We start from the raw sequence: 16,778 nt of genomic DNA, 5'->3' as shown, positions 1-16,778 counted from the left end.
GATAAATATGTAAATTAGAAAATGATTATAATTATCACTGATAGATAATTTGACAATTAATCAATATTTACATAGATAAATTTTCTCTGTTCATTACTTCGGCTACGCTAGTTTACAATTTGAATTTGGCACCAGCTAGCTAGTTCATGCAGTGTTCGATAGTGGACGTACACACATGTTTACATTTACTGCTCCATTTTGTTGGACAAACTACGGATATATTCAGTATACAGTCTACGTACAGCATGAATGGCGACCTTATAGTTACGATAAATATAAATATTAATTTATTTAATATAAAAATTGTGAAAATACAATATAAATTTACATCTTAAGCAGTTTTCTTAAGTGAAAGAACATGGGTCGCCGTTCAATAAATACCACAAAAAGTGGGAAATATATGAATCCTACTGATCAAGCACGTAAGTAGATAATATAACAAAGCAATTTACTTAAAAGTCATAAATTTACTAATTATTATAACTTATTACTTACAAATTTGTTACAGGTAAGGAGGCGCGTAAAAAAGAATTAAAGAAAAATAAAAAACAAAGACAGTTAGTACGTGCTGCTGTTTTAAAGGGCAAAGATCCTGCTCAGATTATTGAAGAAATGGAAAAAATAGATCAAATGGGTTAGTAAAATATTTGATAGTTTATGAATAGTTAACATTATTAATTTTATAATACTATAATAATAATATAATTGTTTTCAATTTTCAATTTTTAGAATATAATGTCATGCAGCCACCGCCACTTAATGAGAAAGTATTGAAAGACAAACGAAAGAAATTGAAGGAAACCTTAGATCGTGTCTTAAAAATGTATGTAAGTACTTTTTGTAAATTTTCTTTAAAAATTATTGGTATGATTAACACGTTCATCGCCATGTCGCACATATCTATGTGACGGGTATACTTCCGTGGGGCCCAGTCACCAAGGTATGGCGACTCCCTTCTTGTTCGAGTTAATTAAATATACGATATTATATATAGGATATACAACATAAAAATATTAAAATCACATTATACCATACTTTTTATTAATTTATATTCTGGATAATATATTATTCTATATCACATGGTATTTGTTAAAGCATTCCAAACACATTTGGGGTGATTTTGGGCACTTCGAACAATAATTGTAGACTCCGTCATCACTACTCTCCTTACTTTCAAATATATTTTCACACTGTTTACTGAACATTTTGAGGATGCAAAAATCACTGATGTACGTCTCACAAGTATGCTTCTCGACTAAATGAAAGATCTGAGATATCTGCCATGAGATCCCTTGGAATACTTTAGCTGGAAAGCTTATCGCTTTCTCCATTTCAGAATTAAATAATCTTTTCTTTACAATGAATCGAAGGCGATAATCAATGAATTCCCGCTTGTCGCACTATTTACGTTCTGCGTACCGGCAATCGGATTTGAGCTCCGCAGGAAACTTAGCCGAATCACGCTGGGCGACGAACGTGTTAAATCAATGGTGATAGTTAACATATTGTAAAATATTACTTACATATTTATTTTTGTTTCTTTATAGGCAAAGGATGATCAGGAAAAGTGGGCAGAGTTAAAAGAACAATTGATACAATATGAACGTAGAAGAATAGATCTTGTTTCTTATTTTGAAGCTGTAAGACATGCACAACAAGTACAAGTTGATGAAATTCCATTACCATCAGCTGCTAATGACATATCTCGAATGTACTCAGGTATTTACTTATTCTGGTGTTTATTATTATGGTATTATTTACAATTTCATTCATTTCATGTACATATCTTATTTCTGTTTTAGGTTCTTTAACTTCACAAATACCTTTACCGGATATGCCACAACCACCAGCACATATGTATCCGCCTCATCCACATTACATACCACAGCATCATCCCCTTATGAACATACCAATACCACCAAGTATTTTAAAGAAAACAAGTGCATATGCAACATCCCCTTCTATACCTACACTAGCACCTAATAAAGAATCACCCGGTGTCCCACCTTTTCCACCTGCTGATCTATCAAGTGAGGATGAAGATACGTCTGAGAAGGTTAGTATTTAAATTTGTTCAAAATCAGTTAATACATTATTACTTTAGAAATATGAATATTATGTAATCATGAAATTATTTATAGACTAAAGAACCAGTACCAAAATCGAGAACAATTCGATTTGCGGATGACAAAGAAGATAATAAACAAGAATCAGATGGTAAAGATAAGGACGGCGACAAAGAGAAGGAAAAAGAAAGAGACATAGCTAAAGTAAAACCAACTACTCTACAACAGAAAATGTTAGCTATGGCAGGGCAAGATATTGATCAGTTTATGCGTGAAATGGAAGTTGTCCATAAAAAGCGGGAAACTGAACGAGCTCAAGATTTAAATGCTCGATTGTCACTATTGGAAGCAGAAAATGAATCTAATTCAAAGTCTAATAATAAATCTGGTAATAATAAAACAGAAGAAGAAGATCTAGAACCTCCAGGAGCATCAGACCATTCATCAAACCATAATCAACATACATCACATTCTCATTCTCAACATACACAACCACACACAATGCCCCCTATGGGATTACCGCCTCCTCCTTTAATGTATAGACCTCCACCACCACCTTTACATTTAAGGATGCCGCCACCCCCACCGCCCCGTATTGGACTTCGATTACCTCCTGGTAAGGATAATACGCATTATTTAATGATTTGTCAATATAAAGGTAATGAATAAATTGATAATCATTACTTTGTTTATGATTATAGGCCCACCACCAGGAATGCCAAGGATGTTGAGACCTGGTCCACCAAGTATGCCAAGAATACCTCCTCCACAAATGCAAATGCCAAATCTATCAAATATGACAAATATAGGAAATCCTCAAATGCAGACACAATCTGCAACAGGATCACAACCTAAAACACCTAATGTACTTTCTGCTGCACCACAATTAATTAATCGAAAAGATAAAGATGGTAAAAGCACTACAACTATCGAAGCAAAACCACAAATTAGGAATTTAGCAGCTGATGTTACAAGATTTTTACCTACCTCTCTTCGTGTGAAAAGGGATGATAAAAAGAAACCAAGTATTTTGTCAAGACTTTCAGAAAGAATACCAGAAACGCAACCAATACGAACTACTCAACCTAAAACAAAAGATGACGCATATATGCAGTTTATGCAAGAAATGGAAGGATTACTTTAAATTTGTAATACTGTGTATAATAGAACTTGACTTGAATAGCAAAAAATTAAATCTTGAAGAATACATTGCGATTATTATTACTATAATATATTATTATTATTATAATATAGGCATATTTTTTAATTTTTAGTTCTTAAAATTTATGAATTTCAAGTGTCTTTATTTATGCGTAAATTTATATGAACTGAATTTGTTCATAAGCGTAGCTAAAATATTTCGACCAAAAAGATGTTTTATTGAATATTGTACTTTCTAGTAATTAATTTTAACAATTAGTAATTAAAAGCTGTTCAAATTTTGCATTTAATATTACAATATCAACAAGAACTTGTACTTTTTCTACTTAAATTTATAAAAAATTGTTTTTTGCGCAATACATAATGAAAATTTGTTCTATTATTTAATTTTAACGAATTAATATAGTAGACAATGATGTTGTAAAAATTTGTTTTCATTAAAATTATGATATCGCGGACTATTATTAAGGCATGCGCTTAATGATCAATATGACAGACTTTTCCTTGCTATTTCCGATAATAGTAAACGTCATTTCCTAACTTTTAGTTAAGCATGATCATATAAACAAGTCTCGACATTCGCTAGGGAAAACTGCCCGAAAATTGAGTCGTGTCTAATCATGAAAAACCAACATGGACAATTAACAAAGTCTGTGTTCTTTCGAGACAGAGATAAGTAGAGCGTCTCTGTATTTACTTAGCATTCATAGCGTATCACACATGCGTAAATCAAGAACTTTCTTACTTTCCATGTTGATTTTCCATAACTAATCGTGACTCAATTTTAAGGCGGTTTTCCCTAGACTTCAGTATGTGTGAATATCGAGACCTGTTTATATGATCGTGATCATCGTTACCAGGTCAAGGGAATAAAGGGAAAGTAGTATAATTACTGAACTAGCGATGTGATGAATCGTACTATCAACAAATGTAGGTGAAGAGACAAATAACGACTGTTTTTTGTTTTACATTGTTATGATTAAGTTAGGCAACGTATTTTTTTAAAGAATTTCAATGAAAATATGTGACTTATATTAAGTAAATTATTATTTACTTTCTTAAAAAAAAATACCATACAAATCTTTTTACTAAAAAAATATTTGACTGTAATTAATTTACATCACATAGAACATAATTCATGTCACATAATATAAATGACATAGTATAGAGTGGCAGTGGAGTTAATGTGACACCATGTATTATTCCCTCGTGAGAGAATTCGCCTGGCAACTGGCAACAGTGGTTACGGCAACCCTGTTTCCTACTTCTCTGTAACGAGATAGGAAGTCGTTCCTTAGTTTTGTGAATACGTTGTAAAAGTATTTAAATATTATTAGTGTTTCATAAAAATTAATTCTACCCTACGTTCCAGAGTTAAATGTATTGTAAAAAAGTATTTTTATGTCCTGAAACTAATTATATTTGAAGTGATTTAACTTGAACTCAAAACATGTATCCAAGAAATAGACAAAGCCAAGGCTATCCCAATAGTAAGTAGCTTTAAATAATTTTACAGTAAATTTGTAATTGTTTCCCTTGATATTTTAATGTAGTGGATATATTTTTTTGTTCATTATTTATAATAGTTGAAGGTATGTAAATGGCTGTAGTAGAAGAAAATCAATACCTATATACCGGTTTATAAAGAATGGCGTTCTACAATGAATATTTTGACATAATTTTACGTTATACTTCCTTAATGATGCTAACAATAATGTTCTAAAATAATTTTTATAATTTATTTTGATTTTTTTAAATATGCTTGTATATGAAAAATAACTTTTTCGTTTAACATGTTAATTTGAACTTGAATAATGTAAAAATTGTATACATAGTTAGTCACGAAATTATTGGCACATACAGGAACTTAACAGGAATACGAAAAATAAAAAGATGATAAAAATATTCTCAGCACTTTTTATTTAAAAAATATAGTTTTCTAGTCTTTTAACTAAGAAATCTATGGAAAAAAACAAAATTATTATTTGTGGTTATGAAAAAATAATGCAAAACAATTCCAAGAATTAATTAGGATCACAAAATTAGCAACACATGTTAAGCTTAATAATTTTTTATAATAATAATTAGAATTTTTATTTTGTGAGATATCCTTTTTGTTTTATCACCTTCCCAAGTTGGATATTAATTGATTGTTATAATATCTTATACTGAATTTATAAGGCAGTATTTGGGTACTTTAATTGTTTTTCATAGAATGTTACATGTGTGTCATTAATTTTATAACCTGAATAAGTGCAAGGAATTGTTATATTTTGTCTTGTCAACAACTATACTAATAATTTCATTGCCCTTTATATAATATTCATAATTCAAAGACTAAATATCATATTTTTTAAATAAAGAGTGCTGAACGTCCTTTTATTATCATTTCATTTTTCATATTTCTATAACCTTCTGTATGTGTAAATAATTTTGAGACTTACTGTATTTATTATAAAGCCGTGAATGTGTTTTCCTTGATTTTATTATCATTGCTTTCAACAGAAGATACCAATAATTTCATTAATTATGTTTCCAGTGAGAAACCAAAGTAATCCAAATGTGCCATATCAAGGTCAAAGCACTGTAAGTTTGCTATTTTAAGAATAGTTTTATTGCATAACTTTAACTTAAAAAGTATAAGAGAAGCATATGTATATATATATTTTTGAAAACAATAATTTGCCAAGTAAATGATTCATATAATTACATATAGTATAAAAACATACATAGTATGTAATATGTAAATAAATAAATGACACATTTCATTATATCAATCGATAAAATCTGTTTAAGTAATTTAGAAATTTATATATCAAAAGATGCAAAACACATATACACTCAATATTTGTTATCTAAGTATTCCAAATCTTAAAATTGTTTTATTTTTCTATAATTATATTTAATTTATTTATTGATTTAAATTACTTAAATGTACTAAAGATGTTAAAAATATGATATATTTAATTTTATACATAATACAATGAAAAAATATGATGTCAAGTACTAATATCCAATATCTTAAGTAATTTAAATTAATATTATTTAAAAATGTATTTTTTGTTTTTACAAAATATAAAATACACATTTGCATTTCTTAAACTTATACATATGTATATACACAAAAATATTTCCAATATAAAAATAATATGGAAGTATTTTTTATATTAATGTAGTACAAATACTAAACTACATTAGATATACAATACAATGATATTCACTAATATCATTTGATGTATATATACTAGAAATTTATGACAAAATGATTCATAAATATAAGAATAAATATCTGTATAACGTTATTGATCATTCTTTTGATACTTAAAATAAATACATTTAGTACTTTTTAATATACTCAATATCTGATAATTTTGTTCAATCATACTATGAATAGAGTTATGAAATCTAAATAATAATACAAGTAACAATAAAATAAAAACAAGAGTGAAATTGGTTAATTCAAATGAATCACCCCGTTTTTATCCAAAAAATATATATTAACATGTAAAATTTAAATTCTTTTTTAAATTGAATATTTTTAAATTACTTTTTTTCTAATCTACTTTTTTAGAAATATTATTAAGATCATTATCTTTCATAACATATAACAGCATTTATACAGCATATTATTTTTTTATTTTATGTCATATTAATATAAAGGAAAAAAAATTGTATGTGTGAGAGAGAGAGAGAGAGAATGGAATATTTTGAATTCATCATAATTAGAATGTGTAATTATTGTTTTCAATATTTCCATTTGTTGTTTTCAATATTTCATCCATTTGCATGTACTAATTAGTGGTCCCTACTTTCCCCTCCCCTGCAATGCAGGAACTAGTAGCTATACAACAATACCGAGGAGGTCTATTCAGCCAGGGGCTAGTTCGTCAGTTACCCCCATAGCATAGCTTGCCATAGGCCATATTTTTAATAACATACTGAACTGATGTTTACGTAACATTTTAGGCTAAACTGTTTGTCACTTTTAGTAATTATGCTTTAGGTACAAACTAAAAATAAACTTGTCTTGGTACTACATATGTAGATTTCTCTGAAATATTATGATTTAATAGTTACAAAATATAAAAATGGCACATGTAAGTTTTCTGTTCTTTTAAATCTCCATTATTTATTAAATTTTATTTCACAATTAGCTTAAGTGTTTGTTTTCATAAACATGAGCAAATTTCATACACAACATATTACAAAATTATATTTATTATTGATATAAAGCATATAGTAATGAAACTTTTACTTAGGCTTGAAAATCTTTATTCTTCTTCTTACTCTCCTTTTACTCTCCTTTTTTCTATTTTCTATTTTATGTAAACTCAGTTCAGTTATACATAAGGAAATATAGGCCACAGAAATAATTTGGCTGGTATGAGTTATGGGAGTAGCATTAGACTGCTTTCAAATGCATATGCGATGCTAGACCTTGGTGGGATAGCACAACCGTACAGGTTCCTTGTGTAGCGGCGACCCACCCTATGTTTTGCAGTACAATCAGCAAGCCAGTTTTCAAGCAACACAACCTCTTCCAAATCAACAAAGTAATTACAAACAAGGAAGTTCACAAAATGCACAACCATTTAAACCACAGCAGCAGCAGCAGCAACAACAACCACAAATGCAACAGGTAGCAGCAAGGAATTTGCAACATAGTAAATCTCAGCAACCACAAATGCAACAAGTAGCAGTAAAGAATCTACAAGGGAAACCACAACAACAGCAACAACAATTGCCACAGCAAATTAAACAACCACAACAATCTATTGCCAATTCTCCTCAAAGCCAAGCTCAACCACAGCCTCAATCACAGTCCCAACAACAATCTCAGCCACAGCCTCAAACACAATCACAATCACAATTTCAACCTCAAATACTCCGGTTGAAACCAATTTTAAAACTACCTCTCTATAATCAGCAACAAAGTGCAATTGCTATGCAAAATAATCCTGTTTCATCTTCTCAACCATTAGTTCCTACTCCAACATCTCCCTTAACAACTAACTCTAATCCAATACCTCCAACAAGTAATAGCACATCTGAAGTAAAGAATGAAAATCAAGTGCCTGAAGATACAGATAATAAAATAGAAGAACAACATCAAAGATGGAGGCGTAAAGCATCTGGATGTAAGTATTTAAAATAATCATTAAGAAGCAGTTTTTAGTCCTGTTTTTTTTTTTTTTTTTATAAGTTTATTTAAAACGTACTTTTTAACTACATTTGAAATAATTTTGAAATTTATATTGTATAAATTATTTAAATATAGAAACATATACATAATGATGATAATCCACTGCGCAAATTTGAAGATTGAAACTATTGCTATGTGCTCTAATAGATTACTATTGAGCTATTGCATATTTATAATCATTGTGAATATTGATATACTGATATATATATATGGAAAAAATTAATAAAATATACTCTTGTTTAATAAATTACATAAAGTTTATACCTTCAGTTAGAATAAATAAAAGACTGAAACGACTTCGTTTGAATCAACGTCTACGAAAGACATTGCAACCCAAGAATGCAATTATGGTACTAAATGAAATGAAACCTGGAGTCCAGTTCACATTTCCTGAAACTCAAGGACCTATGCCAAACTCCTTGTATCTCGTTCATGCAGAGGTATTTAGAATAATTTAGTGTACGCACGCACGCACGCACTCATTTATCTGTGTTTATACATTATAAATACTAAAATCCTAAAATAATTTTTTTTATTAAAAATAGCTTGATGGTAAAACTTATGTTGGACAAGGATTATCTAAACCACTTGCTCGTCAAAATGCTGCTGAAAATGCATTGAAAGCATTATTACTTGAAAAAATGACGGCAGCATCTATGAAAGCACGTATTGATGCTGAATCAGATGGACAATCAGTTCAATCTATGGATTCATCTATTATACTAAAAGAGGAAAATAATGAAGAAGGTGTAACATCAATGGATACTACTGTTGATGAAAGTGATGAAATTCCATGGAGCTCTTTGGCTAGTTTTGCATTGTATAAACTTTTCCTTGAATGGCATAATCAAGGAACATCAGTTCCAGTTCCAAGACCAGGATTACCGTCACCTGTTAAAGGAATTAAAAGAGAGATTTCTCATGTTCAAAAAACTCCAGTTCAGAAAGAACTTCCACTTAATGCAGTAAACATACACCCTGTAATGTTATTAAATCAAATGAGACCAGGTTTAACGTATGTAGAACTTAATCGAATTGGTAATCCACCAAATACAATGTTTACTCTTGCTGTTGATATTGATGGTATTGAGTATTCAGGAACAGGTAATGTGATTTCTATTTTAGTTTAAGCATTTATATCTTTATTTCATACATCAATATAAAAAATGTGTTACATATTATAGCAAATTGCAAATTAATGATTTTATTTTATATGTTTCTTTTATGTTGGATTAAAAATAAATGTATGTTACAGCAAAGAACAAAAAGGATGCCAAGAAAATAGCAGCAAAATCTGCACTCTTTACTTTGTATGGTTTAAATTATCCAGATGAAGCTTCATCAGTAATGGACCAACCAATAATTTAAAACATCATACAAACATCATTAATTTTTGTAATATATTATGATATAATACTATTTCATTATAGTATTATTCATACTATTACTCATTTTACTTTGATTGCTTTAATTCATATATTGCGTGAATTGTAGCATATTACAAAAGACATTCGAAAAATTCGAGAATTGCAATGAGGAAAAATGTTTAAATATATAAACATGTAGAATTCATTTATACATTATTTTTAGTATATCTTATTTTTCGATCCAACGGCCTTGAAAACGGCCTTAGTTGTTTGACTTACAGAACTAAAATTCAACTAAACAAAAAGTTGAACTAAGTCTAAGACTATTTTCTATTATCTTGCTCCGTTGCACTTTCTTACTCTTGTCTTCATATATCTCTATTCTTTTCTTCCTTTCTCTATTCTCTATTCTCTATCCTGTTCTTTTGAACTTCTATTGGGTTAAGATCTCAAATCTTCCCTTCTTTCAACCGCCGCCCATATATATTCTATGTTTCTCATCATATCAAAACCTACGTATTTTATTCTTCCAAATTTCCGCATCTCATTCTAAGTATCAATCTTATTGGGTTCCTTTAATCCCTTTATTAACCTAAGTGCTTTGGTATTCCATCTATTTTCAAATCTTTATATCTACAGTCAAATTTAGAATTTATTATCCTACTAAATTTAAGAACAATTCTTCTTGAAGTTATACATTCTCATACATTTTCTAAGAATGCATTTTTTCTTGTTTGTACTTAAATACTCCAATCTTTCCTGACTATATTCAAATCTTCTTAAGTATCTCTCTTTACTTATTTTGACATTTGGAAGTTTTTGTTTCCTTCTTTTTCTCTTTTAATACTTCCTTGGCTAAAGTTCTTCTTGTTACCTCTTCTGCCTTTATTTCATATTTGATGGTTTTAAAACCCAAACATACTTTCATCTTTTAATTTTTGATCCCTTCTAATGTTATGTAATCCGCCCGTCTAATCCCAAAGTTCACTTTAGGTATTAATTGTATTCTTCTTAATTCATCTCTTTCCTTCTATCCTCAATTTTTTGCTCCATATGGTATTACACTCTTTATTAAATTATCTAATAAACTTATTCTTTCCATATAATCATTCAAGAACAATTCAAGAACAGTTTTTCTCCAATTCCTTAGCCTTATCCTACTGTTAACACTTAGCCTCGCTCGGACAAGCCAACCTATACGCTGTCCACCGCACATTTTTCCAAGTATCGAGGACTAATATTTGTTATTTAAAAAGTAAAGAAGTCTAAAAATTATTTAAATGGTCAATTATATTTTGCGGTAATGATTTTATTTAACGATTTCACATATTGTTTATACGAAACATCAAATTATAAGTATATATTAAAAGCATAAGAAAATATAGATAAAATTAAAAACATTAAAGATAACTAAAGATAAATAACATGACTTGAACGTGAAGTTAAAAATTCATAATGTATTTTAATATTCTTTTACAATGTGGTATCGTTCGATTATAATTTTATTTAGTCATAACTGATAGCGTAATTTTTTAATTAATTTTTACACCACTAAGTTGGTGTATTTTATTATATACTGTACTTTATAAAAGCAGAAAAAGTGCAATTAATTGGGAACAATTCCAGGTAAACAATAACTGATAATAAAAAAAAAAGGAAACGCGTTGCAAAAATCAGAAAGGGAGATCCCGTTCCGTTACGCAGCAATGTACTTTACAGAGGGGAGATCTCCTTATTCGGTTGGCTAAGTGTTCAGTTACCCTTCTTTATCAATTCTGTCAGCTATTTTATATTTTCTCATTTTTACTAAAAATATCTGCAATATTTGAAAACTATTACTCCTTCAACTGTTTTTCATTCCATTGGCATAATCCAATGATCAAAATTGTTTTTTCTTATTACGAGTTACAAGTCTTCCTACTTGTCCCTTCTTCGATTCTTCTTTCATAAACGATATTAAATCACAAACAACATCGTGCTCAAGAGACAGTACCCCTAACACTCTCCCTTTTGCGACCGCTTTTTACTTTGGCTGTATTTCTCGTCTATTATTTCATATATTTCTTTTATTCTTTTTACCAAATCTTTCTTAATTCTTTTCCTTTCATTATTATCTACAATTGTTCCCTAAACACGTTATTAAATGCAGATTTTAAATGGATAAAGATAGCAAAAGCACCTTCTCTTTTTAGATAATTCCTTCTGTCACGTGATTCATGCTTTTTTCCTCCCGAAGTCGGCTTGCGCGTCGCCTCTGATGGAAGGCTCTGGAATACAATCCATTTCTTCAGTCTCTTCGTTTACAATAACGAAAATACGAGATTTGTAGAAATATTCTTTCTTATATACTTTGCATAGCAAGTAGAATTTATTAGAATTATCAATAAATTTCTTTTATTATGTAATTTGATCAAATTACATTATTATTTTATTTTGCTTTTACTTTCACATTTTTGTATTACATAACTATGTAATTTTTTATTAATAGTTCATGTGTAATCAAATTCTACTTAAGAATTTTACTGATAATAGTCATGATAATAATGTAAAGGTGTTTGTAAATATATGATTAACAAGAAAGTGTAATTCAAATTGCATTTTTCCAGAAAATCTGTTTTCTTTAAGAAAATTGTATTTTAACCGTTTTAGCGCTACGCGCTGTTCACGTACTGTGGTGAACTGTGTCGCGATGTTTAGTCACGATCGTCAATTCGAAGCGCTATCGCGCTGCATGGCACAATCTGATACAGATTTTTAAAAACCCTTGGCACTAAAACGGTTAATATGTAATATATCCTTATTTTGTATCTAATGTTTCTCATTGTATTGTATTCAAATGATATATTTATGTATCATAATAAATTGACATGTATAAATAAATTTTATGTTTGTCAATATTTGTTACGCATTAAAATACAAATTCTCTTCCATTTTCAACGAAATATAAATTTTTATATTTAAATATAAATGTTTTATTTGTTATTAGAAAGCTGATTAAATTATAGAGTTTATAAATATAAGTAGTTGTTATGGCGACAATTTTCCAAACACTTAAGTTCAAGTACAGTGTCTGCACAAAATTAAAGTACACATACAATATGCAACCACTAAAGATAATTGTTATAGGACCTATTAGGGTAATATTTCGGTTGTATAATCTTTATGTGATTACTGTTTTATTATGCACGAATTTATTGCATTGGTTGTTTCACATACTATATGTAAAAGTAGTATTAAATAGAATTTGTAATCAATATGTATATCTATAATGTATACAAAAATACAAATTGAGTTAATTCTAAAATTTCAATTATTTAAAAAATATTTTTTAGAGTGGTAAAACAACGATATCTAATTTTCTTGCCGATGCTACGGAAATACCCTATGATTATCATCCAACTAAAGGTGTTCGAATATTAGAATTCGAAGTACAAAACATAAATGTGAATAATAAGCATATCGCAAAAGATGTTGAATTATGGGACTGTAGTGGAGATTATAAGTATATATAAACAGTACTTTATTTATTTAAAAAATAATATAATATATATGATGTGCTGTAAAAATATTTCAGATTTGAAAGTTGTTGGCCAGCTATAAGAAAAGATGTGCATGGTGTTATACTTGTATATAATGAAAAATCAAATGAATGTTTGAAAGAAATTCAACAACTATATGATTATTTTATTGATCAAACAAAATTAGATCCAGATAGATGTGCAATTTTCTGTTATGACCCAGAAAAAAGAAATCCAGAAATATCAAAAATTATTTGTGAGTACCTATGACTTATAATATTAATAATCGTAATATTCACAAAAAATTATATATTTTTATTTTATTATAATTTTCTATTTTATATAAACAGCTTCAACATTTATGAAAGTATCCCATGTTAAATGTAATATAGAAAGTGGTGGAAGTAAGTTAAAAGCAGATTTTGCATCATTCATAAGTACAATACTTAATAAAATGCATCATTATACAAATCAAGGAGATAAAAATATTTTAAATGAAAACATATTGTTTGCAAAATAATATTATTCAATATTATATGGCATAATAAATTTTTATCATCTGTTTTTAGGAATTATATTCAAAAATTTATTTTTAACATGAACATTTTATTGCAAGAAAATCAATTATTATCTTTTTACAAAATATTTATGTACCTTCACATTCCGTGCATTATAATTATAGTATACTTACACGTAAATATTATGTATTGTTTATAAAAGTATAGATTTATTATATAATATTATTTTGTTTGCGCGATATGTACACATTGTAATAATATAATTATACTTCCTCTCCCCAAATTTTTATTTCTTAAAACTAATCTTATTCTCTCATACAAATATTTTTTATGATTAAAGACATATTAATGATTTCAATTAATATGGGAAAAACTATGTTTCAAATTTACTCAAATATAATTTAGAATTAGCACAACTTATTAAGAATTATATTTTATACAAACAAATAATAAGGACTTTAATAGATATTTGCGATTTTATACTAACATAATTTCTGTTAACTTTTTGCTTGATTGGTTAAAAATGTCATTGATTCGTTCCATGCCCTCTGCACTTGTTCTTCGGTAATGTTATGACTCCATAAACTACATATTACAACATTTGCTTCTTTGATTTGTTCTACATTACTTGGTTGAGCTTGAATTCTTACTTTTGCATCAGCTTCGGTTAATCCGTTTCTTTCTACTATTCGTCGTATAGCCTATGAATAGAAGAACAAAGAAGTTCTAAATTTGATTAACAAAAGGTACTCTAACATGAAATATTAATCTATAAAATTTAATCTATAAATTAAAAGTTCACCTCTTCTTGTGGAATAATGCATGTCCAGATTTCATGACATTCATGTTGCCATTTAGCTTGAATTAAAACAGCAGCTTCCATTACAATTACATCAAATCCTTTTGTGTTGAAATCATATATTTGTTTCTTTGCTTCTTCTAAAATTATGGGCCAAACGATCTTATTTAGCTTGCTTAATTGAGTCTATAAATAGATTTATATTTTTAAATATAAGCCCAAAAATATCGATATTAGGTACTAGTAATAATATGAAATAAATAAAAACTTACTTGATCATTAAATACTATATTTCCAAGTGCTCTTCTGTCAATAGATCCATCAGGTTTCAAAATAGTGGGACCAAAATTTTCAACTATCATATCAAAACACTTTTTACCAGGTAAATATAAATCATGTGCTATTTTATCACAATTGACAAGTGCGGCACCCAATTTTTGTAGTTTCTCAGCTACAGATGATTTTCCACTTGCTATACCACCAGTCAGGCCAATAATATAAGGTTTTAAAGGCTTATTCCCTATTTCCTAAAAAGTTAATACGATTAAAATCTTTGTATAATACAATTTAGTATAATACATACAGGAGCTTTAAATTTCGTTCCCAATAATCGTATTCTTTGATTACTAGAACTGACTTTACTTTCTTCATGTTTTTTATGATTCTCATCATTTATTAATTTCACAACATGAATGTCTAATTTGTTTAAATTATTTTTCTCACGCATTTCATTCACTTTATCTCCACCACGTTTTGTTTCTTCGCTAACTACTAACATCTCAAATGTTGAATCATATTTAGTTGGTCCGTACATATCATTTATGGCCATAACTTCATATGTTATAGTTGGATCTATGTCTTCTAGAAAGTCTTTGAGATTTAAAATTCTTATAGAGCAAGGTTCTATCAGTTCCCACAATAATTTTGCTGAAAATTTAATTCAATAAATTAGTTAAAATATTAAGGATTATGCAAGATTTAATTTATAAAAAAACTTTTCATTTATGAGATTCTGTAATAATTTATTAATCAGTAATATATAAATTACATTTCTTACAATTTACATTTATCTGTATATTCTTACCAGACAACATATTTGTATCAGTTACACCAACTGTAAGTTTCTCTGTACAACGCAATGCAGCTTCACTTAACAATATTTTATGTCCATTATGTATTCGATCAAATGTACCACCAAGTATTACATTCTTGTAAGTTTTTTCTTCATTAACACAAGATGTTACACTATCTAACTTTCCTGATTTTAGATCATCGGTAAAATTAATAAAACTACAACCCATAGAAGTGTTTGCTAAATAATCTTGAATGAATGTGTCAGCTTCTCTTTTACTACAAGCTTTATCAAAAATAACTATTTCCACAGGTTTTTTAGTATTTATTACTGATATATTAGGATTTTTCATACTTGTAAGTAACACTCGAACATCAAGTGGAGAAAATATAGTAGATGTATTGATATAAATATCGGTAACGATTTGAGCGTAACGACTTATTCGCCACTGAGGATTTGTAATCATTTGATTACCAGAGAGAAATATATTCTTTTCTGGAAAATATTGGATATATAAAGTTTTTAATACGTGTTTTTTTATCATCGGTAATAATTTCATCACTTTTGTAGGATTTGTTAAAACTAATAAACCGGTATTTGCCATCATGTAACAGAATTTCTAAAACTTTAACCTTATCTTTTGATGATATCTTATTTGAAATGTAACGTATATTGTCTGAGCATGGGCTATGCTCATTGTCGGGCATGAGCTATGCTCATGCGTGTTTTATTATATTAAACTTTTGCATATCGACTACTTGTAACATATTAAAAAATTCTCTTATCATCAAGAATATAACTGCGTTATGATATTCGTTGTCTTCACATAGTTGCCACGCATATACACGCAATAATATATAAAGTATTAGTATATACACCTAATTACAAATGGTTAAACCTGTTACTATCAGTTTTTTTAATTTTGTCGTTCAATTTTTAGTTTATTATTGGGTTTGTTACAAATAATAATAGTACATATTTATAATTTTTGAAAGTAATAAGAATTTCTAGTGAAAAAACATTAAGTAATTAATTAACATTAACAGATATTAATCAAAATATTGCATTTTTTAT

General features: G+C 28.4%; 4 protein-coding genes across 9 annotated transcripts; 3 read left to right on the top strand and 1 right to left on the bottom strand.

Annotated features, from left to right (window-relative positions):
* The first annotated feature begins 94 nt into the window (after positions 1-94).
* Positions 95-3,273, top strand: LOC126915566 (WW domain-binding protein 11). Of its 2 annotated transcripts, XM_050720341.1 has the most exons (8): positions 95-422; positions 509-634; positions 730-823; positions 1,361-1,490; positions 1,548-1,719; positions 1,803-2,056; positions 2,142-2,682; positions 2,768-3,273. In XM_050720341.1, exons 1-8 carry the CDS (start codon positions 359-361, stop codon positions 3,208-3,210), a joined length of 1,824 nt encoding a protein of 607 aa, XP_050576298.1. In that variant the 5' UTR covers positions 95-358; the 3' UTR covers positions 3,211-3,273. The 2 variants fall into 2 exon arrangements, with proteins under 2 accessions (XP_050576298.1, XP_050576308.1); XM_050720351.1 differs by lacking the exon at positions 1,361-1,490 and having other exon boundaries at positions 99-422; positions 730-827.
* A 740-nt stretch (positions 3,274-4,013) lies between these two features.
* LOC126915582 (uncharacterized) lies at positions 4,014-12,677 on the top strand. 4 transcript variants are annotated; one of them, XM_050720384.1, is made up of 6 exons: positions 4,014-4,717; positions 5,767-5,813; positions 7,831-8,365; positions 8,701-8,870; positions 8,976-9,534; positions 9,686-12,677. In XM_050720384.1, the coding sequence occupies exons 1-6, from the start codon at positions 4,678-4,680 to the stop codon at positions 9,796-9,798; spliced, it is 1,464 nt and encodes a 487-aa protein (XP_050576341.1). In that variant the 5' UTR covers positions 4,014-4,677; the 3' UTR covers positions 9,799-12,677. The 4 variants fall into 4 exon arrangements, with proteins under 4 accessions (XP_050576341.1, XP_050576330.1, XP_050576350.1 ...); XM_050720373.1 differs by having other exon boundaries at positions 4,015-4,717; positions 7,729-8,365; XM_050720393.1 differs by having other exon boundaries at positions 4,017-4,717; positions 7,059-8,365.
* Positions 12,678-12,784: 107 nt separating this feature from the next.
* Positions 12,785-13,914, top strand: LOC126915602 (intraflagellar transport protein 22 homolog). Of its 2 annotated transcripts, none has more exons than XM_050720439.1 (4): positions 12,785-12,934; positions 13,130-13,299; positions 13,381-13,571; positions 13,666-13,914. In XM_050720439.1, exons 1-4 carry the CDS (start codon positions 12,827-12,829, stop codon positions 13,833-13,835), a joined length of 639 nt encoding a protein of 212 aa, XP_050576396.1. In that variant the 5' UTR covers positions 12,785-12,826; the 3' UTR covers positions 13,836-13,914. The 2 variants fall into 2 exon arrangements, with proteins under 2 accessions (XP_050576396.1, XP_050576387.1); XM_050720430.1 differs by having other exon boundaries at positions 13,372-13,571.
* On the bottom strand, positions 13,901-16,707 carry LOC126915577 (bifunctional coenzyme A synthase). The gene is made up of 5 exons (XM_050720361.1): positions 15,717-16,707; positions 15,216-15,559; positions 14,905-15,159; positions 14,636-14,818; positions 13,901-14,534 (listed from the first exon to the last, which is right to left on the bottom strand). Exons 1-5 carry the CDS (start codon positions 16,309-16,311, stop codon positions 14,331-14,333), a joined length of 1,581 nt encoding a protein of 526 aa, XP_050576318.1. The 5' UTR covers positions 16,312-16,707; the 3' UTR covers positions 13,901-14,330.
* Positions 16,708-16,778: the final 71 nt, after the last annotated feature.

The sequence above is a fragment of the Bombus affinis genome, chromosome 1, assembly GCF_024516045.1.
Source record: "Bombus affinis isolate iyBomAffi1 chromosome 1, iyBomAffi1.2, whole genome shotgun sequence".
NCBI classification, from domain to species: domain Eukaryota; kingdom Metazoa; phylum Arthropoda; class Insecta; order Hymenoptera; family Apidae; genus Bombus; species Bombus affinis.
The sequence above is the reverse complement of the archived record's forward strand: the minus strand, read 5'-3'. Positions and strand labels throughout refer to the sequence as shown.

What these genes read in the sequence shown, in the direction of transcription:
- LOC126915566 (XM_050720341.1), top strand. Translation starts at nt 359, where the DNA reads ATGGGTCGCCGTTCAATAAATACCACAAAAAGTGGGAAATATATGAAT. An exon ending in GGAAAAAATAGATCAAATGG is followed by an intron (nt 635 to 729) that starts GTTAGTAAAATA and finishes TTCAATTTTTAG; the next exon opens with AATATAATGTCATGCAGCCA. An exon ending in ACGAACGTGTTAAATCAATG is followed by an intron (nt 1,491 to 1,547) that starts GTGATAGTTAAC and finishes GTTTCTTTATAG; the next exon opens with GCAAAGGATGATCAGGAAAA.
- LOC126915582 (XM_050720373.1), top strand. Translation starts at nt 4,678, where the DNA reads ATGTATCCAAGAAATAGACAAAGCCAAGGCTATCCCAATA. An exon ending in AAGCCAAGGCTATCCCAATA is followed by an intron (nt 4,718 to 5,766) that starts GTAAGTAGCTTT and finishes TTATGTTTCCAG; the next exon opens with TGAGAAACCAAAGTAATCCA. An exon ending in TGTATCTCGTTCATGCAGAG is followed by an intron (nt 8,871 to 8,975) that starts GTATTTAGAATA and finishes TATTAAAAATAG; the next exon opens with CTTGATGGTAAAACTTATGT.
- LOC126915602 (XM_050720430.1), top strand. Translation starts at nt 12,827, where the DNA reads ATGGCGACAATTTTCCAAACACTTAAGTTCAAGTACAGTGTCTGCACA. An exon ending in TTGTTATAGGACCTATTAGG is followed by an intron (nt 12,935 to 13,129) that starts GTAATATTTCGG and finishes AATATTTTTTAG; the next exon opens with AGTGGTAAAACAACGATATC. An exon ending in AGAAATATCAAAAATTATTT is followed by an intron (nt 13,572 to 13,665) that starts GTGAGTACCTAT and finishes TTATATAAACAG; the next exon opens with CTTCAACATTTATGAAAGTA.
- LOC126915577 (XM_050720361.1), bottom strand. Translation starts at nt 16,311, where the DNA reads ATGATGGCAAATACCGGTTTATTAGTTTTAACAAATCCTACAAAAGTG. An exon ending in TGATACAAATATGTTGTCTG is followed by an intron (nt 15,560 to 15,716) that starts GTAAGAATATAC and finishes TTAAATTTTCAG; the next exon opens with CAAAATTATTGTGGGAACTG. An exon ending in ATATAGTATTTAATGATCAA is followed by an intron (nt 14,819 to 14,904) that starts GTAAGTTTTTAT and finishes ATCTATTTATAG; the next exon opens with ACTCAATTAAGCAAGCTAAA.